We start from the raw sequence: 26,454 nt of genomic DNA, 5'->3' as shown, positions 1-26,454 counted from the left end.
CGTAGAGGCAATGAGCTTTTGACAATCCTTACAATTGGCTCCAAACAAGCTTTCAGTGCCACTGGAATTATATTTCCAACTCTGTTATGACAAACATTGTCGTGGTAAACACCAGTGTATTGTTGTTTTTCTTGGCACTTTGCTTCGCAGGAATCTCCTTTAGTAACTCAATCTAGGTAAATCTTCTGCACGATCTAAACGATGACAGTAGGATACTTCCCTATTTTCACTTTTTTTTAAGGAAAAAAAAACTGAATTAGGGAGTAGACTTTTTTAATCTCAATGGGGAATAAATCCCTCGTTTGGGTACCTAGCTGTTTGGAATACAAGTGGCAACCAACGAGTAAATTAATGTGGTCGACCGAGCATGATCCTGTCTGTCCTGATCATACAGTGGATAGCACAACCCCTTTCATGGAAGGACGGTGTACAGGGGACCTGCACGCTAAGCCCCGTTTGAAGACTCCTTTTAGTGGTGGTGCTAATTGATCACGGCACTTTGGCTCGGTGGGATGGTTGTGCCATGGTTAAGACCAGAGATATTTATATTGAGGAACATTTGTGGCTACAGAACTAAGGGCATTTTCAATGTAAATTTTTTTTTTAAAGAGATTTATGAAATGGAAAAGTTGAATAAAAGAGCTGTAATTATTATGGGCATAAGGTTTGGAGTTAATATTTCAAAAATAGTAATAAAAATTTTTATCTTAAAATTAATATAATATAATTACATATTATGAATTGGACCATATAAAAATCATTTAGTGTTCTAATGTTTTAATAAATTTTTAGAATATTAATATGACATATTAGGATAATAAAAAAGAACTTTTAATCCCAATATGTGGCATCATGCCATATAATATTTTAAAAATCTATTGAAATTTTTTTTTACCAATTAGAGCTCTAAATAATGTTTACGTGGTCAAATTTAAAAAAAAAAAAAGTAGCTTTCAAATTTTACTATTATTCTTGAAAGCATATAAACTTCCAACCTTACACCTAAAACTTTTTATTTTATAATAATTTTAAAAAAAATCTTACATGATGTCCTAATTTGATTGCTAAAGCTGAAAAACAGGCTACAGTCGTAGCCCGACACGGACCAAATCTAACCATGACCGGGAACCGCCATGGTCAACGCAGTGACACCTCCATTAATACGAAGGCAGCGCCATGGCTCCTCTGCTTCTCTAGCCAAAGCTAGCCATGTTCGGTTTCTCCTCTTACCATCCGGTTTTGTTCTACGAGGAGGAGGCGGCGGCTCTGCCTCACGACCTTCTTCCCAACGGCGATAACCCCTCCTTTCAGCTCCCTCTGTCTTATCTCCACAGGAGCAGCAGCGGTCAATCGCACCCCCTCCACTGCCACGGCTCCGAGCCCACCCACCCACCCTATTCGTCATCATCGTCGTCCTCGTCCTCCTGCGACTACGTCGACTTTAAAGCTGGGCCGGTGAGGCGCGTCCTCAGCGCCGGGAACCTCCAGGTCTCCCGAGTCGCCCACGATTTTGTTCTAAAAATTCAATTTTGAATCCCGTTCGAATCTTTGATGTTGTTCGATGGATAATTGTGATAGGGAATGAACTGTCCGAACGCGAGTCATCGAGTGGGACGATACAGCGCCGAGGAGAGGAAGGAAAGGGTCCAGAGGTACCGAAACAAGCGCAACCAGAGGAACTTCCACAAGAAGATCACTGTATGCGCGTCGATTCAATACCGTTTCGATTTTAAAGTTATCATAACTTGATCAGATCTTTGTCCTTCTAAGTATACATGTAGGAAGACACTGGCCGACAGCCGGCCGCGAGTGAGGGGTCGGTTCATGAGGAACGAAGGCTTGGAGATTGAAACCGAGACGGAGGCGGCGGTAGCGGAGACGCCGAACATCGTGAAGTTATATAGCCATGATAACCGCGAGGAGAAAGAGAGAACGAGAAACAACGTGGACGTGGACGTCGACGCCGATTGGAGGAGCCATTTGCAAGCAGAGCTGGCGACAGAGGACGAAGCCAATAGCTTCTTCGACGAGGATCTCATTGCCAGCTTCGCCGACGCCTTGTCCATCAATCTGTACTCCTAAATGCTATAAAGGAGGGAATGAAACGACAGAAGCCAGAATGTTTCTTCTGCCTAAACGCACATGTAGATATGGATATGTAAATTGGAAATCTCCCAGAAGATCTATAATAATCCATGGTAAAATCTCCATCTCTATAAGTTCTTATCACCTTTGAATCTCGGCAATGTGTCAGTATTACAAAGACGAGTAGATTTACTTTTTTTTCTGTGTTGGCCTTGAGTCGGATTGACTGGAGCGCTAGAGGTAAGCGTAGTATCTTTTGCCAACTCTTATCAACTTCGGTAGTCCTCTCTAGATGATCTAGTAGTTAGTGCATGTAGTATTGCCGACTTGAGATCTAGGTTCAAATCTCGACGAAATCGAGATAAATACCTCCCTCATACGTTAGTTATTATTCCAAGGATTAGTAGTCATCCGTGATTTATCTCCTCCGCAAGGGCGTAGCCAAGGCTGGGCTTTGCTGGGCTCTAGCCCAGTGCAGCCTAGCAATGCCCAGTAAATTTTAAGCCTCACCCAACAAGCAGCCCAATAATTTTAAGTGTTAACCTTGCTATGTTGGGCTGGGCTTTACTGGGCTCAGCATTTTTAGCCCAGGGCAGTTGTTCAACCTAGTTACGTCATTGCTCCTCCGTATTATGGGACGAGTTAGCAGGGGCACTGGGGGAACACAGTCATCTTTTGCCGACTCTTATCAACTTCGGTAAATCTTCAGAACCACAATCTACTTCTATAAATTTACTTATCTATATCTAACTGGATGGAGACACCCGGGGACTAGGCTGAGCTCCAGCCTCACCTACAAATGGCCTCACCTACAAATGGCCTATTTTTTCCCGGTTCAGATCCGCTGATCCCTTATCCTTAGTCCCTTCTGGTCCCCTAATTTTTTTTTTCAGATGTCTTTAATCTAATAAATTCATTCGAAAAAAATTACCTCAATTAAGTCCATAAATTATAAATTTTTTTATATTTGTTTACCTAATAAATGTATTTAATTAGATTTTTTCCAACTGTGATTCCTGAAAAAAAAAACAATTTAATACATTGATAACGTTAGTTTTATATATATGTGCACGGAATTGAGATAATTTTGATGGTAATTTTTTTCGAATGAATTCATTAGATAAAAAATATCCAAAAAAATTAGGGGGCCAAGGATAAGGGGCCTTATTCATTGGTTCAAATTGAAATTATTTTAATTTAACATAACTAAATTAAAATTAAACCAAATTTAATGAGTTACATTTACAATGATTTAGACTATTTTTTAAAAAAAAAAATTCTTTTCCTCTCTTTCTTTCTTTTTTTTTTTCTCTCCCCCACACGAGCAAATCCCACCACCTGATGTCGTCAACCAAAAATACAACAACACCCCTAGCTGCTCTCTCTTTCTTGCTCTCCAATAGCAGCAGTTGTTGCTCTCTCCCACTAAGCAACACCTTGATATCTCTTTCAACCACAACAACAACCAGTTTTTAGCCGATCATCAATAGCTTCTTTCAAGATTTTAATTATCCTGTAGTGAAAGTAAAAAATTTGATAATAATATAATAATTAATGAGTTTGATTAAGAAGAATTCAAGATAACTTTAATAATATTTTTTGCTATGTGGATGTGAATGTATTAGATATTAGATACTTTGCTCTATAGTTTTAGAAAATTAATATTTTTATTTTTATTTGTTTATATTTTTAAATTAATTAATTTATTATATCAATTATAGTCGACAGTCAAGCCTAGGTAAATTTGAATCTTGGTTATACCCTTGTTTAGTTGGGGCCGACAATATTGGACCGTTTGAGATGAGCATTATCATCTTTTGTTCTAATTTATTTTGATAAATTTTACCCTCATGAGTTGGCACAATTGATATCTAATATTTACGTACTCAAATAAATTTTGGAATCAATTTTCAACGAATGTAAAATGTTTCGTTGGATGTCTGACCTCTCAATCCAAAGAACATTATGCTAAAATAAAATATCTCTTATAATTTATCTATTTATATTTTATCCTAGGATAGATGATATTCCTTCGTATGAGATAAATAATATCATTTTTACTCCAATACTTTAAATAAATCGCACATAACCTGGGCAAAAATCACCGTCCAAGTGGTCCATCTTGCATCTCACACGCTTGAAGTGGCTCGGCATCATCTAAGTGGTTAGGCTTCCATGCACACGAGGTCATTGTCGCTGCATCCTCACGTATGGGGTTAATTCGAGTGAGTTCGGATCGTATTGAAAAAAAAAAAATCTCAACTCGAATTCGAAGTCGAAACTCTTAAATCTGAATATGATCAATTTGTCCAATCCAAATAACTTAATTAAAAATGATTTTTTAATTATTTTTTATTTTTATCTCAATATTCAATTATTATCATACTAATGTTAATATTGATATATATTAAAACATCTTAATTTTCAAAATTAAATTTAATTTAATCTCAAAAACTCCACTAAACTCCAGATCAACCTAAGTCAATCCGATTTAAAAATCTTCAATATAAAATATCTCCAACCCAAATTCAAATGTAAAAACTCCCAATCTAAAGTCGATATTTTTCGAATAGATTCGAATAGGATTGGCAAGTCCAGTTTATCTTTAACACCCTTATCCTCAAGGCAAAACCTATCAATAAAAGAGTCTCTCTGTTGTTTTGCTTTCTCCAAAAATCTAGCTTTTCATTAACAAACCAAATATACAATTTTACAAGAGGGTGGATGACTCACCACTAACTGAATCCAAATTATCTATGCAACAATTTGGACATAAAAATGATGGGAAAAAGGGGCATTGCTCGGAAGAATTGTGGAAGGAAAGGAATTCAAAATTGAAAACCAATTCTTAGGGAAAAGTAGGATTTTTTTTTTTTTTTGAGAAAACAAAAAGAAAAGAAAACGGTAATTTACCAAAGGACGCACATGAAAATTTAAATTTATCAAAAAAACGTACACTATTTTGGTATTTACCAAAGAGCGTACTTTTTTAAATGCATTTCCTATTTTACCCTCCTGATAATTTGACTTTTTCTACTGTTTTTTTTTTCTTCACAATATTTCTCTCTCTTCTCTGTCGGCAGAAGATAGGAATAATATTAGTCAATTTTTAATCACATTTTAATACATTTGAAGAAGCCAAAATAAATAATGAACATCATATTTGGACTCCTTGCAATTTTAGAAATCCACAGGAACTGAAATGGGTGCAATCGGAGCTTTCTAGGTCGATCAGTGGGTTTCGGTCAAAACCCACTGATGGACCTAGAGAGCTCCGATTGCACTCATTTCAGTTTCTATGAATTTCTAAAATTGCAAGGAGTTCAAATATGGTGTACATTATCAGGCCCAATGTGGGCCTGATATCATTCTATATCAGGCCCACGTTGGGCCTGATTTGAGTTCATATCAGACCTAATGTGAGCTTTTTTACCGATTCTTTAATTTTACTTGTTAACATCTATAAAAAGCCAAAATAAATAATGTACACCATATTTGAACTCCTTGTAATTTTAGAAATCTATAGAAATTGAAATGGGTGTAATCGGAGCTCTCTAGGTCCATCAGTGGATTTTGACCGAAATCCACTGATCGACCTAGAAAGCTCCGATTGCACCCATTTCAGTTCCTGTGGATTTCTAAAATTGCAAGAAGTCCAAATATGGTGTCCATTATTATTTTTGGCATTCCTAGTGGTGGACCAGAGGTTTTGAAAAACCTTAAATCACTCTTTCTTTTTTTTTCCTTTTTTTTTGTTTAGGCCTGATATGAAGAGATATCATGCTCACGTTGGGCCTCATATCTCTTTATATCAGGCCCAATGTGGGCCTGATATCTCCCCATATCAGGCCCAATGTGGGCTTGATATAGGAGATATCAGGCCTAGTAATAACAAAAAATAAAAAAAAATAAAAATAAAGAGAGATTTAGGGTTTTCAAAACCTCTGGTCCACCACTAGGAGTGCCAAAAATAATAATGGGCACCATATTTTAACTCCTTGCAATTTTAGAAATTCATAGAAACTTAAATGGGTGCAATCGGAGCTTTCTAGATCGATCAGTGGGTTTCGGTCAAAACCCACTGATGGACCCATTTCAGTTTCTATGGATTTCTAAAATTGTAAGGAGTTCAAATATGGTATCCATTATTTATTTTGACTTTTTATAGATGTTAACAAGCAAAATTAAAAAATCGGCAAAAAAGCCCACATTAGACCTGATATGGACTCAAATCAGGCCCAACTTGGGCCTGATATCATTCCATATCAGGCCCAACGTGAGCTTTTATGCCGATTCTTTGATTTTACTTGTTAACATCTATAAAAAGTCAAAATAAATAATGTACACCATATTTGAACTCCTTACAATTTTAGAAATCCATATAAACTGAAATGAGTGCAATCGGAGCTTTCTGCTTTCTAGTTCATTAATGGATTTTGACTGAAACTCACTGATCGACCTAGAAAGCTCTGATTGCACTCATTTCAGTTCTTGTGGATTTCTAAAATTGCAAGGAGTCCAAATATGGTGTCCATTATTATTTTTGGCATTCCTAGTGGTGGACCAGAGGTTTTGAAAAATCCTAAATCTCTCTTTCTTTTTTTTCCTCTTTTTTTGTTTAGGCCTAATATGAAGAGATATCATGCCCACGTTGGGCCTGATATCTCATATCAGGCCTAGTAACAACAAAAAATAAATAAAGAGAGATTTAGGGTTTTCAAAACCTCTGGTCCACTACTAGAAGTGCCAAAAATAATAATGGACATCATATTTTAACTCCTTGCAATTTTAGAAATTCATAGAAACTTAAATGGGTGCAATTGGAACTCTCTAGTTCTATCAGTGAGTTTTGACCGAAATCCACTGATCGACCTAGAAAGCTCCGATTGCACCCATTTCAGTTTCTATGGATTTCTAAAATTGCAAGGAGTTCAAATATGATGTCCATTATTTATTTTGACTTTTTATAGATGTTAACAAGTAAAATTAAAGAATCGGCAAAAAAACCCACATTGGGCCTGATATGGACACAAATTAGGCCCAACGTGGGCCTGATATGGAATTATATCAGGCCCACGTTGGGCCTGATATGATTCCATATCAGGCCCAACGTGGGCTTTTATGCCGATTCTTTAATTTTACTTGTTAACATCTATAAAAAGCAAAAATAAATAATGTACACCATATTTGAACTCCTTGTAATTTTAGAAATCCATAGAAACTGAAATGAGTGTAATCGGAGCTCTCTAGGTTCATCAGTGGGTTTTGACCGAAACTCACTGATCGACTTAGAAAGCTCTGATTGCACCCATTTCAGTTCCTGTAGATTTCTAAAATTGCAAGGAGTCCAAATATGGTGTCCATTATTTATTTTGGCTTTTTCAAATGTATTAAAATGTGATTAAAAATTGACTAATATTATTCCTATCTTCTGCCGACAGAGAAGAGAGAGAAGAGAGAGAAATATAGTGAAGAAAAGAAAAACAGTAGAAAAAGTCAAATTATCAGGAGGATAAAATAGAAAATGCATTTAAAAAAGTATGCTCTTTGGTAAATACCAAAGTAGTGTATGCTTTTTGGTAAATTTAGATTTTCATGTGCGTCTTTTGGTAAATTGCCGAAAAGAAAACGAAAAGAAAGAGAAATATGAAAAAAAAAAATGGGAAAGAAAGGAAAGAAATGAAATACAATCGTGACCGCGCGGCTGCACGAGACGACCTCACATAGAGTCACTGCCTGTGGCTATGCAAGGTTGCACGGGGCCGCCGCCCACGATCATGCAAGGTCACAATGGGATATCGCCCACGACTACGCGAGGTCATGCGGGGTGGCCAACTGCGTCCACTTGATGCGGGGAGGCCATCCACAGCTATGCGAGGCAACCTCATGCGGAACCGCCGACTGCAGCCACACTAGTCAAGCTCATGGTCACGAGCTCTCTCTCTCTCTCAACCATGAGCTTCCTCTCGCAACCATGAGATTAATTTAAGTGCCTCTCATTACCGCTCAGAGAAATTAAGAGGTATATATATATATATATATATATATATATATATATATATATATATATATATATATATATATATATATATACAGGAAGCTTCTCCTGCGGTGCGTTTTGTGCGGTTCTGTGCGGCACAAAGCTTCGGCGTCATCCAAGCTGGCAAAACATCCCATTCGACTTACACATCAGCATTTCTCCGCTCCAAAAACCCTAACGCAAGCAGCGCCGACTCCTCTCCTCTCCTCATCGCGTCCCTCTCCGAAGCCGAGCCCCCTCACAGCGAGACCCCTAGCTTCCTCTCCTCGTCGCGAAGCAGAGCCGCCTCCCTCTCGCCCACTTTCTCTCGCAGCGAGACCCCTAGCTTCCTCTCCTCGTCGCGAAGCAGAGCCGCCTCCCTCTCGCCCACTTTCTCTCGCAGCGAGACCCCTAGCTTCCTCTCCTCGTCGCGAAGCAGAGCCGCCTCCCTCTCGCCCACTTTCTCTCGCAACACCCTCTCTCGCCGAAGCTCGGACGCCAAAGATCTCTCGCAGCCCTCCTCTCCTCGTCGCGTTCCTCTCCTCCTGTGAAGGAACGCGATCCTCTCCGCAAAACCCTAGACGAAGCAGAGCCTCAGACGCACATTTCTCTCGCAGCGAGGCCCCTCTCTCGCCGAAGCTCGGGTGCTGTTTGATTCTCTCGCAGCTGATCTCCCTCGACACTAGGGCATTTCTCTCCGCCGAATCAGGGTAAAATCTGTGTTCCCCTGTAAAATCCTGTTTTTACAAATCCTGTTTATGTTTCTGCCTAGTGTTGTTTGATTCTCAACACTAGGTTTTTCGTTGTAAAATCTTGTTTATGTTTCTGCCTGTTATAAAGCAATTGTCAAATTTGGAATATCGTATTATCTTTGGGGATGGGTGCAAATTTATGTTGTGAAAGTGGAGTCAAATATAGTAGACATGCAAATTTATGAAGAATGGCACATCTATAATGACATTCGAGTTCCAGTTATTGTTCATTGACAACTGCTTGTGACCATTTTTAGATAGATCTCTCATGACCTTATTTTTTGTTGTGATTTGCATTTTAATATCCTGCCTAATAATGTTTCATATATTGTATCTCAATTCTCTGGTCTGATGCTTTCAGATGGTAAAATAGCAACTTTAAATTCATTAATAAGAAGTTTACAGACTTACACTTAGGTTTTGGGGATGGGTGCAAATTTATGTTGTGATAGTGGAGTAGTTGTTTACCTTAGAAATTGCATGATTTGTTCAATCAAATTTAGAGTTTAGAAATTACATGTCTAGTTAATTAGAACAGTTGTTTACTTTGAAATAAGTTATAGTTTTTATTTATTTATCTATTTATCTTTTGTCAAATATAATACAAGGGCAGTCAGAAATGGAAGAAAATAGAGTTGATGATCAAGAATTCATTCCCCAAGTCGCAGATGATCAAAAGCCAAAAATTGGAATGGAATTCTCTTCTCTAGAGGATGCATATTCGTTCTATAACCAATATGCACGAGAAGCTGGATTTAGCTCAAGGAATAGCACGAGCAGAAAAAATAAGATGACAAATGAAGTGACGTGGAAACAAATTGTATGTTTTAAAGAAGGACATACAGATCGAATGAGGAACAATAAAAATCCAAATCATGATCAACTAGCAAGGGAAAGAACACGTGGCACAGTTAGAACAGGTTGTAAGTCAAACATTGCATTTGTCAAGAAACAAATTGGACCGGATTGGGTTGTCTGTAACTTTATAGAAGCCCATAATCATCCACTTTCGACTCCATCAAAGGTGCATTTGCTACGCTCACATCGTAGTATTTCTGCAGCCAAAAAAGCATTGACAAAACAATTTTCAGAGGCCAATGTACCAACTTGTCAACAAATGCGTTTATTAGAGATAGAGTATGGAGGCCCAGAACAAGTAGGTTGCACAGAATATGATATTAGAAACTTTGAGAGAAATCTAAGGAATGAGCAAAAGGGTATTGATGCTGAAACACTGATTGAGTTTTTTACATCTGAGCAAGAGAAGAATTCAGCTTTTTTCTTTGACTACGAGACTGATTCAGATAACAGATTTAGTAGGTGTTTTTGGGCTGATCATGTGTCAAGAAGGGCATACAGTGTATTTGGTGATGCACTTGTATTTGATACGACATATAACACCAATAAATATGGTTTAATTTTGGCACCATTTGTTGGAGTTAATCATCATCATCAAACAATTCTTTTTGGTTGCGGATTTCTTAGTGATGAGAAAACTGAGTCTTTTGTTTGGTTGCTTATAAAGTTCTTAGAAGCCATGCCTAAAGGTGCACCAAACATTATCATCACTGATCAGGATCCTGCTATGACAAAAGCTATTGCACAGGTTTTCCCTCAAACAGTGCATCGATATTGTTTGTGGCACATATTGAACAAATTTCCAGATAAATTAGACCCTTTGACTTTTCGAAACCATTATCACAGTATAAAGGATGCCATTGTAAATTCTACAACACCTGATGATTTTGAGAAGACATGGGAAGAGACTATCAAGGATGCTAAATTAGAGAAAAATGATTGGTTGTCCTTGATGTATGAATTACGACACAGATGGGTCCCAGCATATTTTAGTCATGTATTTTCTGCAGGAATGTCAAGTAGCCAAAGATCTGAAGGTTCTCATGCATTTTTCAAGAAATATATCTCAAATAAGAACTCATTAATGGATTTTATCACACGTTTTAATAGAGCACTGAGACATCAAAGACACAATGAGTTAGTTGCGGACCATATTGATATGAATGAACATCCCAAGGTTAATACAACATGGCCAATGGAAACTCAAATGGTTAAGCTGTATACAAAAAAGAAATGGCTGGAGTTTCAAAGTGAAATGACTGAGAGTCATAGTTATTATGTGCAACAGACATTTACAGGAGATGTCTCAACGGTTTACCACGTGATGAAATTTCAGAGTTCTTCTTCCTCAAAATTAAGAGTGCTCACACATGACAAACAAAGGGATTACATATCGTGTAGCTGCATGAAATTTGAGTTTGAGGGCATTCCATGCAGACATATGTTAGCTTTTTTTCGTATCAACCAAGTGTTTCATTTGCCTGATACGTATATACTAAAACGATGGACACGAGATGCAAAAGTTGGAGCAATATATGCTTTAGGGGAGCAAAATGTAATTGATGATCCAGATTCAGAAAAATATTTGATATCGAGGCACTCAAGGCTATCATATAAAGCATCAGTATTAGTTGATGATGCATCTGTGAGTAATGAGAAGACAACCTTCTTGGATGAACAATTTGATTGTATCTACAACAAAATGAAAGAAATGTCCATCAGTACAACATGCAATGATAGAAGTAAAAAAAAGAAATCCATTGATGAGGGCCTTGGTATTATTGATCCTTCTGTAGTAAGAACTAAGGGATGTGGAAAGAGATTGAAATCATCAAAGGAAAAATCAACCTCAAATTCCAGGCTATGTCGTGGATGCGGACATCGAGGAGTGTCACATGACAAACGTAACTGTCCCAATTTGCAACAAGGGTATATATCAATTCTATTTTTGCATTTTTATTATATTTTTTCTTGCAAACACAAATTAATTTTATTATATTATATATATGACAACGTGTTAATTATCAGATCAATTGAAGATAATAATTATATCAGTCTTGATGATACATATGAACCTGACTTGGGATCTATAGCGGGTATGATCAAATTTTTATTTTGTTAAATTATAGTTGTTTATTTTTTATTACGAAAATGAAATTAATAAATTGTCTTTATTTTGCAGGTTCAAACAATATGAGATAGGATGTTCACTGAATTATCTATGGTTGGTATTCATCTATTTCCTTTCTAATAAATAGTTTTGTTCACTGAATTTCTAGTCTTGTTTCTTGATGTACATATTTGTTGGAACTATTGTGCCAACAAGAGGGGCCCAATAGGAAACTGCAATTGCTACCAATTTCTGCTCGTGTACTGTTTACTCTTCTTTTTCTTCTACCTTCATGAACTTCATTCGAACATTTGATGCAACATGCAACATTTGATTTTCATTATCAACTGATAGCCTAAAGCATCCACTGGCACCTGTAGTTTAGTCCTTAAACAATGATTGATTCGTTGCAGATTGTTTGGTGGCGTGGTTTTCTCATGATAATAGGAATATCCCTATAGAAATTAGTTGTTCTTCACATTTCAAGCGTCTTTGTGCAATCAAATCCTTGTTGTTGAGGTTGAATTCATTTTCTTGATAGGCTACAGAAATTAGTTGTTCTTCACAGTCAAAATTTCAGGAAAAGAAAAATCTAGAATAATTTGATAATTTGATTTCTTATTCAACAGAAAGTTTTCTTATTCAACAGATTGTTTGGTAGTAAATTTTTCTTCATATTTGTTGCATAATATTAAGCTAAGCTCATGGTTTTTCTTGGTTGTCCCAGCATATGACCATGTTTCCTGATCTAGTCTTCAAACCTCCTGCATTATTTTTGCAGTAGGAAACAATGTTGTTTATTTTTTCACTTTCCAGTGTAGCTAGAGACATCGTGCCAGTTTGAGATCCAATTTGCATATCAACGAATAACGATATGATTAGAATTAAATTTCGCTGCAGGTATAAATATAGCAATTAACGAAATTAGTTATGTTCTTATTTTTCATATGGTTGTCACTGTGGATTTGAGTTTTGAATTTTGCCTGAATCAATGTGTTTGTAGGTTGGTGCAAAGCGACTGGACGCTGCTGCAAACAAGAAAAGTGCTTATAGTTGGAATCTATTATTTGGTCAAAAGAAATCGATCTGATGGTCTCTTTAATCTAGGAGTTCATTCCTCCAAGAATCAGCTTTATCACATTACATTCCTGTTAGCTCTTCCATTTTTAATTTCCCTCATTTGCTACAAAATTCTGTATAAACTGGATATGTAAGCTTGCTCAATATCTTTAGTTTTGTATCAACTGGATATGTAAGCTTAGCTTGCTCAATTCTTGCAAAATGTGCGATATGAAACTTTCTAGAAGAAGTTTTGTATCTTCTTGAGCTTGAAAGAAGATGATGATTCTTCCACCAGCCTTGTCTGTCCTCTTGTTGTCTAATCACTCGTTTTTTATCGTTATCTGATAAACAATTTGATTTTTATGTGTCTAAAAAATTTGATTTTTTTTTAACACCTTCTGAAAACAAGTTTATTAATCGTTATCTTTATTAATCGTTATCTAATAAACTAAATGATAACATCAGTGTCTTACAAAGCATCCAAAACACAAACATTGTACTGTATCATTGTTAGAAAAGAATTTATTCATGAGGATTTCAATTCTTATACTGAAATACAACTATCATTGTACTGCATCATGTGATTCAAATTGAAATTCAATAAAAAAATTTGATTTTTTTTAACACCTTCTAAAAACAAGTTTATTAATCGTTATCTGATAAACTAAATGATAACATCAGTGTCTTACAAAGCATGCAAAACACAAACATTGTACTGCATCATTGTTAGAAAAGAATTTATTCATGAGGATTTCAATTCTTATCCTGAAATACAACTATCATTGTACTGCATCATGTGATTCAAATTGAAATTCAACAATGTTTAACAATATAAACTAACAAATCAAGTTTGCATTGAGAATTACAAACATTTAGCCCGTTACATTACAACACCAACATTACTTAACACTAACTGACCAAATGAACTAACAACCAAATCAGGATTATCGCTAAGAGAATCAAGTTCACCATCACTAATATCCAAATAAATTTTGGTACTTTGATTACTCCTGAATTATGTCCATGAGAAGCATTGTGTTCACTTTCAATTGTGAATGATGAACCAGTATAAGTAGTGACCCACTTTTGCCATCCGTGTTGCTCGCATCTATAATACTGTCTTCCAGGATTCTTGGTTGATCTAGAAATACATACAAATGTTCTTTGTCCGCAATCCCTACATGTTACAGGTTGAAATCTAGTATTGTCGATGCTGCTATAACTTGATGATGCCATGAAATAACAACCTAATAATCAAATTTTCATTAATTAGATAATATCTCAATAGCTAACATTTTGAAATGAAAGAGGAGCAAAGAAGGCACAAAACTTTGAAATCATATATTACAACCATTCAAATTCAATGATCTAGGTTGCTATACAAATGACGACACGTTCATTAAATTTGCAAGAGAGCATAAGTAATATTCATCAAACAACTAGTTGATCAGAAGAAGCTAAGTTTCATGAAGATCTATTATATCTCAATAGCAAGGGTGAATCCCTTAGCTCAATCTAGATTATCATGGTACAAAACTGTAAATTTGTTGGGCTATCACTGCAAACTCAAATGATTATCAGTAAATTTGCTCCACTATCTTGGTACACAACTATAATTGACACTAACTAATTGACACTACTATAATTATAGCAGCTCAATCTCTAAATATTACTTAATATTACTTTGAGAAAATCTCCACAGTATTTCAACAATATATTAACTTTATAGCTAGCAAGGTGGTAACTTTGTCAAAAAAATTAAAATCTCAGACTAGCACTAGAGGATTCATCTTTTCTTCCCCCTTTCTACAATCAAATGATGGATATCGGAAGAACTTGGTGCACGGCCATGAATCTGGCATCATATCCATGGGACCATTTTTCTCAAAAAAAATAAAATAAAATAAAATCATTCACTTTCCCAACAATGTATGTCCCCATTCATTTGTTAATGTGTATCAATGATTCAAGACAAACACATATCTTATTTCAAATTCAAAACTTGTGTGGTTACAGTTGATCAAACGGCTGTAAATCACACCACACCCTCAATCAGAATGAGCAAATAATTACACATAAAAGACATTGAAACATGCCTAAATCAGAAACCACCTCAAATCAAGGAAACACGGATGGAACATAGGAACAAATCAAGGACGGTAGTCGAGCAAAAATCGATCAATCACCTGGAACGCCGCCGAAGGATTTTACAAGAGGCAACACGAGCTTCGGCGGAGAGAAATGCCCTAATGTCGAGGGAGATTAGCTGTGAAAGAATCCCTCGAACAGTTGGTTCGGCGAGAGAGGGGTGTCGCTGCGAGAGGATCTCGTTCCGAGCTTCGTCTAGGGTTTTGCAGAGAGGATCGCGTTCCGAGTTTCGGCGAGAGAGGGCGAGAGGGAGGCGGCTCTGCTTCGCGACGAGGAGAGGAAGCTAGGGGTCTCGCTGCGAGAGAAAGTGGGCGAGAGGGAGGCGGCTCTGCTTCGCGACGAGGAGAGGAAGCTAGGGGTCTCGCTGCGAGAGAAAGTGGGCGAGAGGGAGGCGGCTCTGCTTCGCGACGAGGAGAGGAAGCTAGGGGTCTCGCTGTGAGGGGGCTCGGCTTCGGAGAGGGACGCGATGAGGAGAGGAGAGGAGTCGGCGCTGCTTGCGTTAGGGTTTTTGGAGCGGAGAAATGCTGATGTGTAAGTCGAATGGGACGTTTTGCCAGCTTGGATGACGCCGATGCTTTGTGCCGCACAGAACCGCACAAAACGCACCGCAGGAGAAGCTTCCTGTATATATATATATACCACGTAATTGGAATATTTAAATTGCGTATTCAAATTTTAAATTACCAAATTATATACTCAATTTCATTTTTACAATTGAATTAGTTACTATATTGAGTATAACAATGGATTAAAAAATCTAATTCGTATTAAAAAAAATTGATGCTTTCAATATCACATATGAAAATGATGTTTGTAAGCATAAATATAATCAGGAGAACTAGATGAACATATATAATCTATTTTCATATTATTCCGAACTCTTTTAGTTCATCAGCCAATTTTAACTAAAATCAACTGATAGCCTTAAAGAGTTCGAAATGATATGGAATTAAGTCAAATGTGTTCGTCTAGTTCTCCTGATTATATTCATGTACTTAAACATTATTAAGGTACATCATATTGAGAGTAGCAATTTTTAAAATATGAATAGGGCAATTCATATTAAAAAATCATCATTCTCAATATATTATGTCAAATTTATATTAAGAGTATGAATATAATTAGAAAAATTAGACGAACACATAGAGCATAGTTCTATATCATTCAAGTCTCTCTAGATCTATCAGTCAATTTTAACTAAAATCGTGTTAAAACTCACTGACAAACCTAGAAAACTTGGAATGACAAGGAATCAGCGTCTAGTTTTATTGATTTATGCATGCCTTCAAACATCAATTCGACATATTATATTGAGAACAATAATTTTTTCAACTCATTTTAGATCGAGTTAAATTTGATGAAATATTACTTGATCACGGAATTATTCCCAATCGATTGGCAAATTTCTCAATCGATTGCTACTAAATCTGCTAATAAGAGAGGTAAAATGGAAATTGAATATGTGATTTAATAATTTTAAAGCTTAAATACCTGATTTAGTTATTCCAAAATTTCAACTAGTTTAATCTGTCGATTTTTTCTTTCCTCCCCCATAAACAAGGGTACAACACTAAACTAATATTATCCTAGTAATATTTTGCAATGTGAGTGTTGAATATGTGCTCTCTCCAACTTGTGTTAAAGAACTTATTGAGCACGTCACATGCTCTCGGTCAATAAAATCTTCAAGTTGCAGCTTCCCATTAATGAATATGCACATCTAATATCGACCCATGAAGATGGTGAAAAGGGTAAGTGCGCGACAAGGGATCTCACACATCAGTCAGCATATGAATGAACAAGAAACATTTGTAGCAGAAAAAAAGCTACCTTTCACTTTAATGTGCTAATGATGAAATTCCATTGACCAGCCACAAATTCTGTGACCAAGATTTGAAGGATTCTGCAATTACCAAACATTCATTATCTATGTGATAAGGATTGATGCCATTTTGACCTAGAAGATATATAAAAGAGAATCTAAGTAGTATCGTTGATGTAGTTCACTATCAGACAAAACAGTCAAACAGGATTAAAATAATCCACAAGTAATCATTCCCTCAAGTTCACTCGTAGTGAGGTGACGTTGAACAATCCTACTCAACTGAAGGATGATAAAACAGAATTATGCCCATTCATAATCAGCAAACCAGAAGGCAGTGAAGAAGACATGAAGAGATTGTCACCAAAATGATATTCAGATGGTTCGGCATCAAATACAAACTGGGATGGCATAAGAAGTTTTAGAGGTATAAAGGATTCTCTTATTTGATGGCAAAATGTGAATACGCTCGTCCCCAATGTCCCCGTCAATCCGTCCCAGGACCAACACGAAGGAGGTAAATCATGAACGGCTACTAGCCTTTGAAATAGTGACTAGCACATAAGAGAGACATTTACCTCGACTTTATCAAGATTAGAACCCTAGACCTCATTGGTGACAACACCTCATGTGCTAACCATTAGACCCATCCGAAGGGACAAGGATTCTCCTATTTGGTGTCTTGAGAAGCGGGGATTATTAGTACAAATAAAATGGAAATAAAATGTTATTTCCAACTCCTAATAAAATCAAATTTCAGCTCTATAGCACATTCATTCTATTGAATCATTTTTAGTTTACATCATGTCCATTGTAGCTCAACTATATTACCATCCTCTATTATCTTATAGTACAAAATATATCTCAAGTGTAATAATCTACCAGGATATAAGTAACAACCATTGCATACATCTTCAAGTCACTGGTGCTGTAGGATATAGCTGAACCCAGGTGAATTCCTCTTTGTATCTTACATTTGATTCACAGGAAGCTAGACATGTATATATGACAATGGTCCCCCAATCAAGCGAATCGGAATCATTTTTCACACCAAGGTAATAAAGCAGCTGAGGCATGATCTGAAAAAAGAAGACAGAAATTATATAAGAAGAACCATTATAAATAGGTGTTACGTGATAAAACTACTAGCATTCTCTAATTTTTGTTATAAAAAAAAAAGGTAAACAAGCTGATCTGAGCTGAGCTGATGAGGATCATACTATTTATTTCAATCCTCTTTATTGCTACCCCAATGGTGATTTCTCTGTCAGAACAGGCTAATTCTACATAACAATTACTTCCATTTTGCTTTCTGTTCCTACTTCCATAGCAATCAAGTATTTAACGTTTGGACAGTATCTGAAATAATTGATAAGTTGTGATAAGAAAATTTATTTTTGCACCAAACCTGGAATTCGTAGCATAGGGAGCCATTGCAGTACTTGCACTTGGGTATATTCACCAATGAGGGGCGCCCAATTGATAAAGGCCATAGTGGATTTACCATCAAATCTCGAGAATATCTATTGAAAATTACATCGGTCCAAAATCAACATGAGCCCTTTACTAACAAAACTGAACAATTGATACAAAATTACGTCGGAAGTATGTTATCATGATGTGATTATTCATAGTAGTGAAATGAGAAAATCTAAACTCCATCCTCAGACTTAAGCATCAGTCAACTCTTACCTGATTGACAAATAAGATACGACTAGTATGACATAGGCATGCTTATCAGCTGACAAAAAAAAGATCTGGAAATTATTGAAGAACAAATTTAACCCTCACCTCAAAACTTGGCTAGGACATTTGGAAATTCTTTCTTGAAATGAGGCCCAACTCTTTTTGTTATCATCAGCCTTGATAAAATATTACATGAAAGTTAAACAAATTATTCAAATAGAGAAGGCAATATTGAAATGGAAGTTAGGGCATACCTCAAATTTGTCCAACAAAAACTGATATGTGTCATCTGTTACGTGTTTAGGCACCAATGATGATGTTTCACAACTAATATCTTCAGAACCTTCCAAATCAAAAGCGCATTCATCCTCTATGACCATTTCATATTCAGGCCATAATCTACATGCAACTAAATTACCAAATATGTCAGTTAAAATTCGTGCCCTATATTGTATGTCGGTAAACTATGTGTCCTACCTTTATCAGGAGGTTTTTCTCTAAGGACACTGGAACTATTAGTTTCCAAGTTACCTATAATCTGATGGCACTGGATTTTATGACCTGATTTCCAATGCCTAGCCTGGTAGTCAAGAAGAAAACAATTTATAGTTGAGAAAAGTCACTTAATCAGCACATCTTTGTGAAGGTACCTGATGTTTCTTGGAGCAATAACGTGCCCGCTTACAACTACTACAAACTTTCTCCCCTTTCCATGTGCCACACCAAGAGCAAAGTGCAGCTAAAAAACCAACATAAAAGAAAAATTGGAGAACTTCTCAACATAGACCCGTGGTGAATGTTTAATTTCAAATGATTAAACCTTTTCTAAAAGCAATACAAACTAGTTGAAACCACATAAAGCAGAAAACAAAAATTAATAAAGGCGTCATCATGATGTTCTAGGCTCGTATACCTTATTTTTAACTTTAACCCATTGTATCAAGCAATCAACAAAACAATTCAATCAAGAAAAAAAATATCTAAATTGATCTAACAGCCGAGATAAACTAAAAATAAGGGAAGCAATGCCAGTTAGTTTAGAGTAAGATGGTTAGGTTCTAGAATGTGAAGTGGATTGGCCAGAATAAGTTGGGATGAGATATACTATGATTTAATAATTGCAGATTACTTATAGATCTGCATACCCTGTTCAACATGTTTTAATCATTTCTGTTCATTAATTGGCAGTGTGCTTGCACCACGATGCAAGCATAATTAGTGTGCTTGCACCACGACATATGTCTCAGATGAAATCTTAGAAAGTGGTTACACTTCAAGTCCGGTCGATGATTGATATGAGTTTTACTTCTGATAGCTATTGGTTTAGCACTTCTAAGAGATGGCAATTTCCACCCACCTTGCACTGAACGAAAAGTCAAGCTTCAAATAGAATTAGTGCATAACAGGGCATCCTGTCTTTAGGACCATATTGATATTACTCCGATTTTTTTTTTAAAAAATAATCTCACATATTACTCTCAGCATTCTCATCTCTGTTAAATTTATTTTTATACATGTTTCCTATTTGCCCAACATTATGGCCCATGTAGCAAAAACGAAACATAACTTAAAAAAAAAAAATCTATTTCAATTGCTTACTCTCCATCTCCATGAGTATCTCCTTATTGAATAACATATCCAACCTGTATAAAAAATTCTTGCTTAAAGTGAATTTTATATCCATCCATCTTATTTATTTTATCAATTATTTTAACTAAAAATTCAAGTTTCAATATTAATCTTCTTAACTTTCATTGCTCAACATAATATCATCTAAAATAACATACACCGAGGAGGTTGATGACTTCATGTAGTAATAAGTAAAAAAAAAGATAGTAATTAAAGAAAATGTTAATCCAGGGCTAACCTAGAGGTGAACGACCCCGCTCGCAAGGACGACCACTAGGTAAAAGAAAAAGATAGTAATTAAAGCTGACTATTGATGTGGATATTGTATGTCACCTTAATTATCTAACATCGTCAAGTTCTATTTGTCCCAACTTAATTATTATCCATTTTATTGAAAAAAATTTCCTATATCTCTCAAGCATCTTCTTAGTTATCAAAATTTTGTTTTGCAAATTAACCAAATTATATCATGCTCTCGTACTTCAAACTTCAAAAGAAATATCATAAAGATAGACACTTTTTTCTACTTCAATTTCTTTGAAGCCTGTTTAACCTCATTTGATCATATATAAATCTATGATTCTTGAACTTATAATATCTTTTAGTCTCTAAACTAGATTGTTCCTGCCTCCCTCGTGCTGATTATGTAATTTAACATTTCTAGAATACTTATTATGTAATTAGTAAAAATAAGGTCAGTTTAATAGGACACATAGATATAAGAGAAGGGACTCGGGAAGATAGGAAGGTTAGTGTAAGTATCTCAAGTTGGTTTTGATGGTGATCAACTAGGTTAAGTTAGGCTCTGTGTATTTGATGTCTTATGTCTAAGTGTGCAGGGATTTACGAATACAGGAAGCCGAGCGGAAGACACAACGGACGAGAAAGATGGCACGGGAAACGAGTCAACGTGCTCGGTGCATTCAAGGGACGAGAAGTTGCAAAAGAGTATACCGACAGACGAGAAGGATGTGTGCGGTGCTTCCAAGGGACGAAAAGCAGGAGAGAAAGACTGCTCGAGGAGAAGACCGGAGTTAAGTTTGGGTGAGCTCAACTCTGGATGACCGGAGAATCACCCAAGCGACTGGAGCAGCAGCCGGATAAGTCAACACAAAGTTGACTTGTCCGGGCACCTGGACTTGCCTGGACCAAGTCCAAGCGCCCGGACCGGCCGCCCGAACCGGGCGCCCGAACCAGCTTGGGCCAGCACAGGTGCCCTTTCATAGACGTTGCAGGGATAGAATTTGGGTCTACGTCAGCAACACTCCAGATGCTAGGGCTAATCCAGGCGCATGGCGAGGATAAAACTTTATCTTAAAGGCGTTGAAGAGCCGTTGCGAAGAAGATAAGGTGCACTGGGGCACCCAGACATGCTCCAAGCGCCCGAAGCTACCACGTCAACCAACGAACGAATTCAACCAGTAGGCTATAAATAGAGCCCTGTCCTAAAAGTTTAGAACAACACTCTATGTTTCAATTATAAACTTCTTTAGTTTTTGTGCTTTCAACACTGGTAAGAGGTTACTCTGCCTTCATCAAAAAGGAGATCTCTGAGTGGAGCTTTCATTGCCTTGGACTAGCAACCTTTCTGGTTGCAAACCAAGTAAACCTTGAGTCTCTTACTTTCTTTTATGTTATTATTTTTGACTAACTAATGTGTGTTGTCTTTGCTAAAGAAGAAAGCAAAAGATTGGTTTTAATTCTAACTTGCAGGCTATTCACCCTGCCTCTAGCCGGTCTCATCGGAACCTACAATTAGTGCCCCTTGTTACTTGAAAAGAAAGACAGAAAATAACAAGATTTTTTCCTTCACAAATTTTCCACCAAAACTTAGGCAAAATAGCAGAAAGGTTTCTTAATGTCAGTCAATATATAGTGGCCAGTCATATATCAAACTGTGATAAATTTTTGTTTTCCCCCTTCTTTGTTTACTTCCTTCCTAGTAATGAAATAAGGAAATTTCTTTATCTCTCATTCCCCTCAATTTTCAGACGTCTCCCACTCCACTACCCCCTTCGTGGTGGACATAGTATCAAACTACTCCCTAAAAGGAATAGGGATCCTATTGGCATTATAAGATTCAAAGAGGCCCGTTAAGTACTGTATTTAGGTTCTATAAAAGGCTAAAGCACAGTGAAGACCACTCTAAAATTGCTTTCTTAATATATGCTGAGTAACCTTGAAGGTAGTGACATTATAACTCATTGCGAGAGATTATGTTTGAACTCCAAAACTATTTCCTAAAATTAAAGATCATATTACGTTCCCCTCAGGAAATCTGCTAAAAGTAAATTGGTCGGCAATTTAGTATGGAAAGCTATAGCTTGTTACCCATACAATAATCCTAATCACTTTTCCCATCTCCACTAAGGTTTTGTTATATTTTTAAATTTTTGTAGGATCACAATACTCATTGGACCAAATTATCTACCTACTCTGAAAGGCACGGTCACAAACAAATGAACCAAAATTTAACATGTGTGATGCAAGACTCATCTTAGCTAAAAGAAATAAAGAGTACAAATGACAAAACAAGATCATCAATTTTTTTGACAATTTTATCATACAAAGGTAATTACCTCCGACAATCAATGGCTTGTCATTCCCATCCCTCCTGGGTGGCTCACTTGAGTAGAAAGCATTGAATCGTGGTAATTGGCACCGGAAAACTTTCACACTTTGAAGATTAAAAAAAAAAGTGGCATGAATGACAGAAGCAAGACAAAAAAAAAGCAGTTGAAAGAATAGTAATATGTAAGTTTTTTTCTAAAGAACACCGTCGCACCTTCGTCTAGGATCTTCTTCTCTGTGTTTCCATTGCTCATACTGGTTTTGAAGAAGACATATCATGGATGGGCACAAAAACACATATAACATTCGATGGAAAGTAGACTCTTTATCAGAAATTGGAGCATAAATCTGCAAAAATTGAGACCTTGATAGTATAGTGTCACCATGACTAAGTAGGATATACGCTAACAGCACAAAAGTATATTTGCCTGAAGAAGAAACTGAAGAGGCTCTTCGCAAAAATCACAAATAGAAGACTTCCCTGTAGGCAAGTCCAATGGATCCAACCATGCCTATAATGATGCAACTAGATGAGTACTCGAAATTATTTACAGAAGGTCATTTGTCAAAGAAAAACACATACAGGAGCACCTCCAGTTTTGCTTGGGAATCGATGGCGAAGAAGGAACTTGGGGTGCTTGGGCTTCTCAAGAAAACCAACTGTTACATATTCCTCTAATTCATTTTCTTCCTCTAACTCCTCCAACTCATTTTCTTTATCAAGAGACAATTCTTGAAATGATATGATGTCATTCGTGTCAGGATCCATCCAATTTCAACAATCTAATGAAGCCAACAAATCAAAAAAAAAATATTGAATTAATTTTACTTAGGATATTCGAAGGTACACATGCTATGAAGTATCATACATGACCCTTTTATCTATTTCTGCACATTAAATAATCTCTAGGTGATTGATTCTGGAATTATAGTGTATACGTGAAAAATAACTGTAGTCACCATGTAAGTAAGTAGCATCACTGCACTAGTGAACTTCTGGACATAACAGAACTCCAAATTTTTATCAGCTTATTTTGTTAACCCAATGTATTTATGCCTAAACAGGGTATCCCTCATCACCAAAACACTATCATTATCTCCTTATTGTCATCCTTTTTCTGATTTCCCCATCTCATTTAAACAAACACTACTAGTATGCACAACCTCCATCCTCTCTCAACCATCACAATTCACAACCGTAATTCATTTTATTTATACTCCATACATCACACTTTTTCCATCCTTCATGATAGACCATGAAAAATAAAAGCAACATAAGTTTTCCGTAAAAAGTATACACAGCAAGGACAAAATTGAATAGAGCTGCGTCAACACAAAGTATGCACACCTTTGCACTTATGCATCCACAGGAGCAGTGCATGAGCTCTTACTGATCATCAGAGCTCTGAGTGAGAATGATAATCATAGTGAAATTGTGTCCGTGAAAAAGTTAATGAACTCTCGAAGTCTCAATGACAATTGGTGGCAGGAGAGAACAGTGACAGAACCAAGATTTTCTCCTAAGGTGCCAATAAATATAATGAAAATAATTTCAAAAAGATAACTATATAAGTAAAAAAAAATTACCTTTTTTTTTTGAAGTAATCAGTGTATAGTTGTTTTTTTTCAATTTGGAGTGTTGTTCAAAAGCCGCATCTAACATGAATCTTTACCTAGTTACCAAAGACATCATGATAAACAAGAAACTTGACAATTCGGACATATCTCAGTACCATGATATTTAACAAGGATGAAACAGGAGATATGCAATTTGACTTTAGAAGTAGGTTATCCGAACAGACAATATATAGGGCAAATATAGCATAAAGTTTCTTCGTTAAAAAAAAATGTGGAACTGCCACATCAACGACCCCCTTAGAGTCGGTCCCACGGATATAGAGGGAGGTAAATGCAGGTACACAGTTGAAAGTGCACGGCAGAGACGTTAACCCTAGGCTATGATACCCCGAGGATCAAACCTTGGACCTCTCGGCCATAAGACCATGCACCCCCAACTGTGCTACACCTGGGGACTAAAGTTTCTTCATTAAAGCTATGATTTTTTATAATGTTTCAAATCTCCAACATGCTAATCTAACTAAATTGGATATATGAAGTCCATCAACATCAACTTCCAATTCTCCTAGAGCAGTGCAATCCTTGGTCCCTTCATGGTTCCTTCCGCAATTTGCACATCGGATCGCAATTGGAATCCGACCAAAATTGGTTGCAATCTTCTTGGGTTCACCTTCTCACCTAGGTTATAGTTTGGATCGAACCAGGCAGCCAGAGTCCGTCTTTGGTTGAGCGAACTGTATGACGCTGAAAAATGGGCGGCCCACCCACCGCGACCCAACTATAACCTAAGTGAGAAGGTGAACCCAGGAGAGATCGCACCCATTTTGGCCAAATTATGGCTGCGATCCAATGTGTAAATGGGGGAGAGGACTAGGGATTACGGCCCAGAGGATCTGCTCTTGTCTAACATCTCAAATTAACTAAACTTTTCTTATTTCCATATTCCACACATATACATTATTTTAGAAGTCAAAGGAAAGTTGTAGCAATATGCTGTGGAACAAACCGTTGATCCCAAAATATAGATTATTAATTTTTAGTGATGGAGCTCATTGGTTTGAAAGGGACTCTTATTGAGAAAAGAGAAAAATAAACAATGAAGAACCAAATACAACAAATAGGAACAAGATATTCGAGACAGTACGTACAGACTGGAAGGAAGTCACAGCTGGAGTTGAAGAAGACTGTGTGATGTGACTGCTGCTGCGTTTGCGGCTGCCGACTGGAAAAAGATCGGGAGGAGGGAGAGGACGAGCCGCGCGACGCGAAGCGAAGCGAAAACACCCTTAAAACTTTACCTACGTATTAGGGGAACTGCGAAAGGATTGTTTTCATATTAGCTCCTATTTGTTGTTTGTTATTAATTTCGAGATAGCAACACAGTACTTTACATAAAACTCACTATATTTATCTATATTGCCGATTTGGTATCTATTTGACGAAAAGAAATTTTAAAAATTCAACAGTCGAAAGAAAAGAGATAAATAAATAAAAACATAAATTCTAATAATAAATAATAATAATAATCTCAGGTGATTGACTCTGTCCCATGAAAATTTTACATTAGCCGTCAAGTTAAATCAGGAAACCATGCGATAACCAATTTAGAAAATCAACATATTTTGATTACATTTTTATTTGAAAGAAAAAATTTTATATATATAGAGGTGACAACTTAAATATATTATTATGACATAATAACTCCGAGACAACATAAATTCAAATAATGTATCTATTATACATGTTTAATTTTTATTATTAAATGTTATTAATGGCAGTTTTTATATTAAAAGTTGTAACTCCCTCCTAACACTTAGGATGGGTTTGATATGTAATAATTTACTTATAAATGTGCCCCACGGATTCAATTAAGAAGCGAAATATATGTGTTTCTATTGAGAAAGTGCGGCTGTGTCATTACACATTCATTCTTCATTCCTCCTCTATTTTTATACCTTTACATAGGATGAGTATTTAGTAAAAATTGAATCCAATCAAACCTTGCTAAGGCTGAACTAAATCGATTTTTTTTAACTAATTAACTCAGCCAATTTTTAATAAAATTTAAATAAATCAAACTAATAAAATATTCATTCATTAGCCGAAAATTAATTTAACCGGATTAACTAAAATT

The 26,454-nt window shown here is 36.4% G+C and overlaps 2 protein-coding genes across 4 annotated transcripts; one reads left to right on the top strand and one right to left on the bottom strand.

Annotated features, from left to right (window-relative positions):
- The first annotated feature begins 1,209 nt into the window (after window positions 1-1,209).
- Window positions 1,210-2,186, top strand: LOC122029007 (two-component response regulator-like APRR1). The gene is made up of 3 exons (XM_042587971.1): window positions 1,210-1,488; window positions 1,579-1,698; window positions 1,771-2,186. The coding sequence occupies exons 1-3, from the start codon at window positions 1,210-1,212 to the stop codon at window positions 2,080-2,082; spliced, it is 711 nt and encodes a 236-aa protein (XP_042443905.1). The 3' UTR covers window positions 2,083-2,186.
- Window positions 2,187-17,600: 15,414 nt separating this feature from the next.
- On the bottom strand, window positions 17,601-25,633 carry LOC122029774 (programmed cell death protein 2-like). 3 transcript variants are annotated; one of them, XM_042588902.1, is made up of 13 exons: window positions 25,469-25,633; window positions 24,330-24,415; window positions 24,091-24,262; window positions 23,326-23,525; window positions 23,171-23,254; window positions 22,957-23,090; window positions 22,751-22,848; window positions 19,193-19,281; window positions 19,020-19,122; window positions 18,797-18,951; window positions 18,648-18,718; window positions 18,265-18,379; window positions 17,601-17,935 (listed from the first exon to the last, which is right to left on the bottom strand). In XM_042588902.1, exons 4-13 carry the CDS (start codon window positions 23,509-23,511, stop codon window positions 17,771-17,773), a joined length of 1,200 nt encoding a protein of 399 aa, XP_042444836.1. In that variant the 5' UTR covers window positions 23,512-23,525; window positions 24,091-24,262; window positions 24,330-24,415; window positions 25,469-25,633; the 3' UTR covers window positions 17,601-17,770. The 3 variants fall into 3 exon arrangements, 2 of the variants coding, with proteins under 2 accessions (XP_042444836.1, XP_042444835.1); XR_006125180.1 differs by lacking the exons at window positions 24,091-24,262; window positions 24,330-24,415 and adding an exon at window positions 18,077-18,174 and having other exon boundaries at window positions 17,797-17,935; XM_042588901.1 differs by lacking the exons at window positions 24,091-24,262; window positions 24,330-24,415.
- Window positions 25,634-26,454: the final 821 nt, after the last annotated feature.

Source organism: Zingiber officinale, chromosome 10B (genome assembly GCF_018446385.1).
Source record: "Zingiber officinale cultivar Zhangliang chromosome 10B, Zo_v1.1, whole genome shotgun sequence".
Taxonomy (NCBI): Eukaryota; Viridiplantae; Streptophyta; class Magnoliopsida; order Zingiberales; family Zingiberaceae; genus Zingiber; species Zingiber officinale.
Note: the sequence above shows the minus strand (reverse complement) of the source record. Positions and strands in the feature narration are given on the sequence as shown.

Bases quoted from the DNA above. Each gene is read 5' to 3' on its own strand.
- LOC122029007 (XM_042587971.1), top strand. From the start codon at position 1,210: ATGTTCGGTTTCTCCTCTTACCATCCGGTTTTGTTCTACGAGGAGGAG. The intron at 1,489-1,578 runs GTCTCCCGAGTC...TAATTGTGATAG, and splicing joins TCAGCGCCGGGAACCTCCAG to GGAATGAACTGTCCGAACGC. The intron at 1,699-1,770 runs GTATGCGCGTCG...TGTCCTTCTAAG, and splicing joins ACTTCCACAAGAAGATCACT to TATACATGTAGGAAGACACT.
- LOC122029774 (XM_042588902.1), bottom strand. From the start codon at position 23,511: ATGGATCCTGACACGAATGACATCATATCATTTCAAGAATTGTCTCTT. The intron at 23,091-23,170 runs GCAAATATACTT...CAATTTTTGCAG, and splicing joins CTCTTCAGTTTCTTCTTCAG to ATTTATGCTCCAATTTCTGA. The intron at 18,380-18,647 runs GTGAGGGTTAAA...AATTTTCAATAG, and splicing joins TGTCCTAGCCAAGTTTTGAG to ATATTCTCGAGATTTGATGG.